At 37.1% G+C, this 3,557-nt stretch overlaps 1 protein-coding gene across 1 annotated transcript; it reads right to left on the reverse strand.

The window, feature by feature from the left end:
• Nucleotides 1-250: 250 nt before the first annotated feature.
• Nucleotides 251-2,128, reverse strand: LOC117107361 (eukaryotic translation initiation factor 3 subunit L-like). The gene is made up of 3 exons (XM_033249022.1): nt 1,951-2,128; nt 679-724; nt 251-417 (listed from the first exon to the last, which is right to left on the reverse strand). The coding sequence occupies exons 1-3, from the start codon at nt 1,981-1,983 to the stop codon at nt 266-268; spliced, it is 231 nt and encodes a 76-aa protein (XP_033104913.1). The 5' UTR covers nt 1,984-2,128; the 3' UTR covers nt 251-265.
• Between the last annotated feature and the right edge of the window lie 1,429 nt (nt 2,129-3,557).

The raw sequence follows: 3,557 nt of genomic DNA on the forward strand, positions 1-3,557 counted from the left end.
TTTAGTTTTATATTTAAAGTACTGTATGTTCCTTAATTTTAAAATTGAACATTATCCAATATTAATTATAAATATAATAATTAATACTAAATACTACAGGTCTCCATTCAAAATAAAGACCACATTTGGGACTGGGGTTTTCATGGTCTTTTGCAGTTTAGTCTCCAACTAGAAAAATAATTATAAAAGACCGAAAATAATTGTTCATCCACGACTGCAGTAAATTTGTTAATTGGAGGGGTCTTTAATTCATTAGAGGGAGACCTTACCTTGTCTCATAGCAACTGCCAACTTCAAACAGTTTTCCATCTTTTAAACATCGGTAGAAGTGCAGTATAAAACCACGGACCTCATCAGGAACATGGTAGTTTGGGTTATTTGCATGTTTCTCATACTCTAAATCCTGTCTGGGGTCACCTAAGCAACATCATTCAAACTGTTAGATGCATTTTTAAATACTGTATGTTTATTTATAAATTCCAGTTCTTATAAAGCCATATTTATTCAAATTTTTGTATAATATTGTATATTTTAATTAGTGAGGGCACATCTCATTTTAATATTTTAAATCACTTCAATAACGTTATCTTTTAAATTGGTATGGATAGATTTTGATATTGTTTTCCTGTTATTAAAAACAATGAGTAAGATTGAATATAAAATACAATGTTGAAATACCTGAGTGGCCTTCATAGGCTCTGTTGTTGTAGTCATATGAATTATACTGCAAGAAAATTAATGAGATTATTAAAACATATATTTTTATGTTCTTTTTTGTCAGGAAATTTAATTATTTGCACTACAGTACCTGACATGTTATCGTACTCAATGATCACAAGACAAATGTAATAAACAAGATAGTCTACATACAATAAATCTCATTACGATGCAAGTGATTTGGGTGGGAATCGAACCAACAACTTCAAGACAACCTGCCTGGTGTCATAACCACTAGAGTATCAAGCTTGCGCTTTGTGGCTAGTGTTGAACCCGACCATCAAGAAGCAGTGGTTGCTAAAATGCTATATCTATGATCTTTGGAATCTGGAAATTTTAAAGGAATGTTTTGCCCTACCTGACATATTATCCTACTGAATACAAATACATACAATTTTTAAAAGCAAGATTTACCTTTATTAGGGTCAAGAGCTAAAGATAGTGTATGTCAAACAGTGAACTTAATCACCTGTACGTGGCCTACAGTAACCTAGGCCTCCACCTAATAGTACATCATTTTGTGAATCATGATGAATGATACAATTGGATCGCTGAATCTGTTAATTAAGGTCACATCACTTCAGTTATGCCAATTATAATTCTATGAAATGAATGGACTTTGATTTTCAGATAAAAAAAGAGAGTCAACTCAATCAGTGGCGGCTCTAGTCTAGGATATATTTTCTGGGGGAAGGGGGGCTGTCCGACAGGGGGACTTGAGCTCGTAGGCCCAAGCCTGGAGAAGGGTTTGAGAGGTGGTAGCCTATCAAATGAGATTTTTTTAAGAATACGAGGAACCTCTGGATGGCCAGAAATGACACCTTCAGATTGTGTGTGACAGACATATGTTGGCTAGGGGTAGGCCTATCTTTATTATTATATTTTTTTAGTCCTACTGCCCTAACTAGCTCTCCGGAAAAGGGGGGGGGGGGGGGGGGCTTAATCCCCTGCTCCCCCACCCACGCTGGCACCGCCACTGAACCCAATCATATTGTAAATGAAAAATCACATATGTCTACACTCTAGGCTCATCATAGTAGGGTAAAGATGAATATTTAGTGAAACAGCACCAGGCTATGCCGAGCTTGGTTGGCTTTATGTATGTAGGCTAGGCCTACACCTAGCTAGCCATACACACAGTATCGGTCCCGTGGCCTAACCTGGCGATGGCACACACAAACACAGCCTAGGCCTAGCTTCAGCCTTGTATTTCATAAAACTTTTCAAACTTACATCGTCCGCAAAATCGTCATTTGGACCATACATGATGAGCAATACACTATATTTAATGCGCAGATGAAAGATTATCCCAATTTCCTTTCAATAACAAGATGTAACTAAAAATCTGGACACTTCTCTAGGCCCACACCTACAACGCGACATAAACACAGCACATGTCATTTCAAGGCTGAGATTACTAATGAAGAGTAGTTCCAAAACAAATTATCAGCATCAGGATCGCGAATGGACGGATGGATGGTAGCAGGTCACTTCGCTCGGACCAAAACCAACTCGTCGGCAGGGGCAGATCAAGGGGGAAGGGGTAGGGCCATGGCCCCAAAAAACGAAGAAAAAAGAGAAAAAGAAAAAAAAAAGATAGGCCTAGAGTACTTCACACCACGTCGATCAGTTTTGCTTACCATATTTTATACTATGTAGCTGTTCATATAATTATGGAAGTATCCTTATGGATGTATGAGTTAAATATATACTAATCATGATCATAACAATTGATGTGGTAATATTTTATACTAATATTTGTTCATAGTAGTAAAACTTCAGTGGCGGATTTAGGGGGTGAATAGGGTGGCTAGCTACCCCGGCCCCCACTCCCCACCTATTCCTTTACCCCCCCAAAAAAATATATATAATGATCACTCGTATTGTGTGTCAGCTTCTCCAAAAATTTTGCCAATTTTTAACCTATAGCTCATGGAAAACTGGAAAATAGCGGGGTCAAAAAAAAATTGTCAAAAAAAAAAGCATGCATGAGCTATAGCTCATGGTTTTTACCAAAATTAGCAAATCTTTAACCTGGTCGTTTTTCATAGATTCGGCCACATGGGCCTATAGAGTATCATCCGATTTATCGTTATTTAAGCTTAAAACGAGGATTTAACTGGCATTTATCAACCTACAGACAACTCTTGTGATCTGTAGGTGTCATGGAATACGAAACAACTGGAAAATGGCGGGGTCAAAAATATCGTCCAAAAAAAAGTATGAGCTATATAGCTCATGGTTTTTACCAAAATTGGCCAATTTTTAACCTGGTCGTTTTTCATAGATTCGGACACATGGGCCTATTGAGTATCATCCGATTTATCGTTATTTAAGCTTAAAACGAGGATTTAACTGGCATTTATCAACCTACAGACAACTCTTGTGATCTGTAGGTGTCATGGAATACGAAACAACTGGAAAATGGCAGGGTCAAAAAAATCGTCCAAAAAAAAGTATGAGCTATAGCTCATGGTTTTTACCAAAATTGACCAATTTTTAACCTGGTCGTTTTTCCTAGATTCGGCCACATGGGCCTAATTGGGTATCATCCGATTTATCGTTATTTAAGCTTAAAACGAGGAATTAAGTAGCATTTATCAACCTACAGAGGACTCTTGTGATCTGTAGGTGTCATGGAATACGAAACAACTGGAAAATGGCAGGGTAAAAAAAATCGTCCAAAAAAAAGTATGAGCATATATAGATCATGGTTTTTACCAAAATTGGCCAATTTTTAACCTGGTCGTTTTTCCTAGATTCGGCCACATGGGTCTAATTGGGTATCATCCGATTTATCGTTATTTAAGCTTAAAACGAGGAATTAAGTAGCATTTATC

The sequence above is a fragment of the Anneissia japonica genome, unplaced genomic scaffold (assembly GCF_011630105.1).
Source record: "Anneissia japonica isolate Jap-2015-1 unplaced genomic scaffold, ASM1163010v1 scaffold239386_len3557_cov147, whole genome shotgun sequence".
NCBI classification, from domain to species: Eukaryota; Metazoa; Echinodermata; class Crinoidea; order Comatulida; family Comatulidae; genus Anneissia; species Anneissia japonica.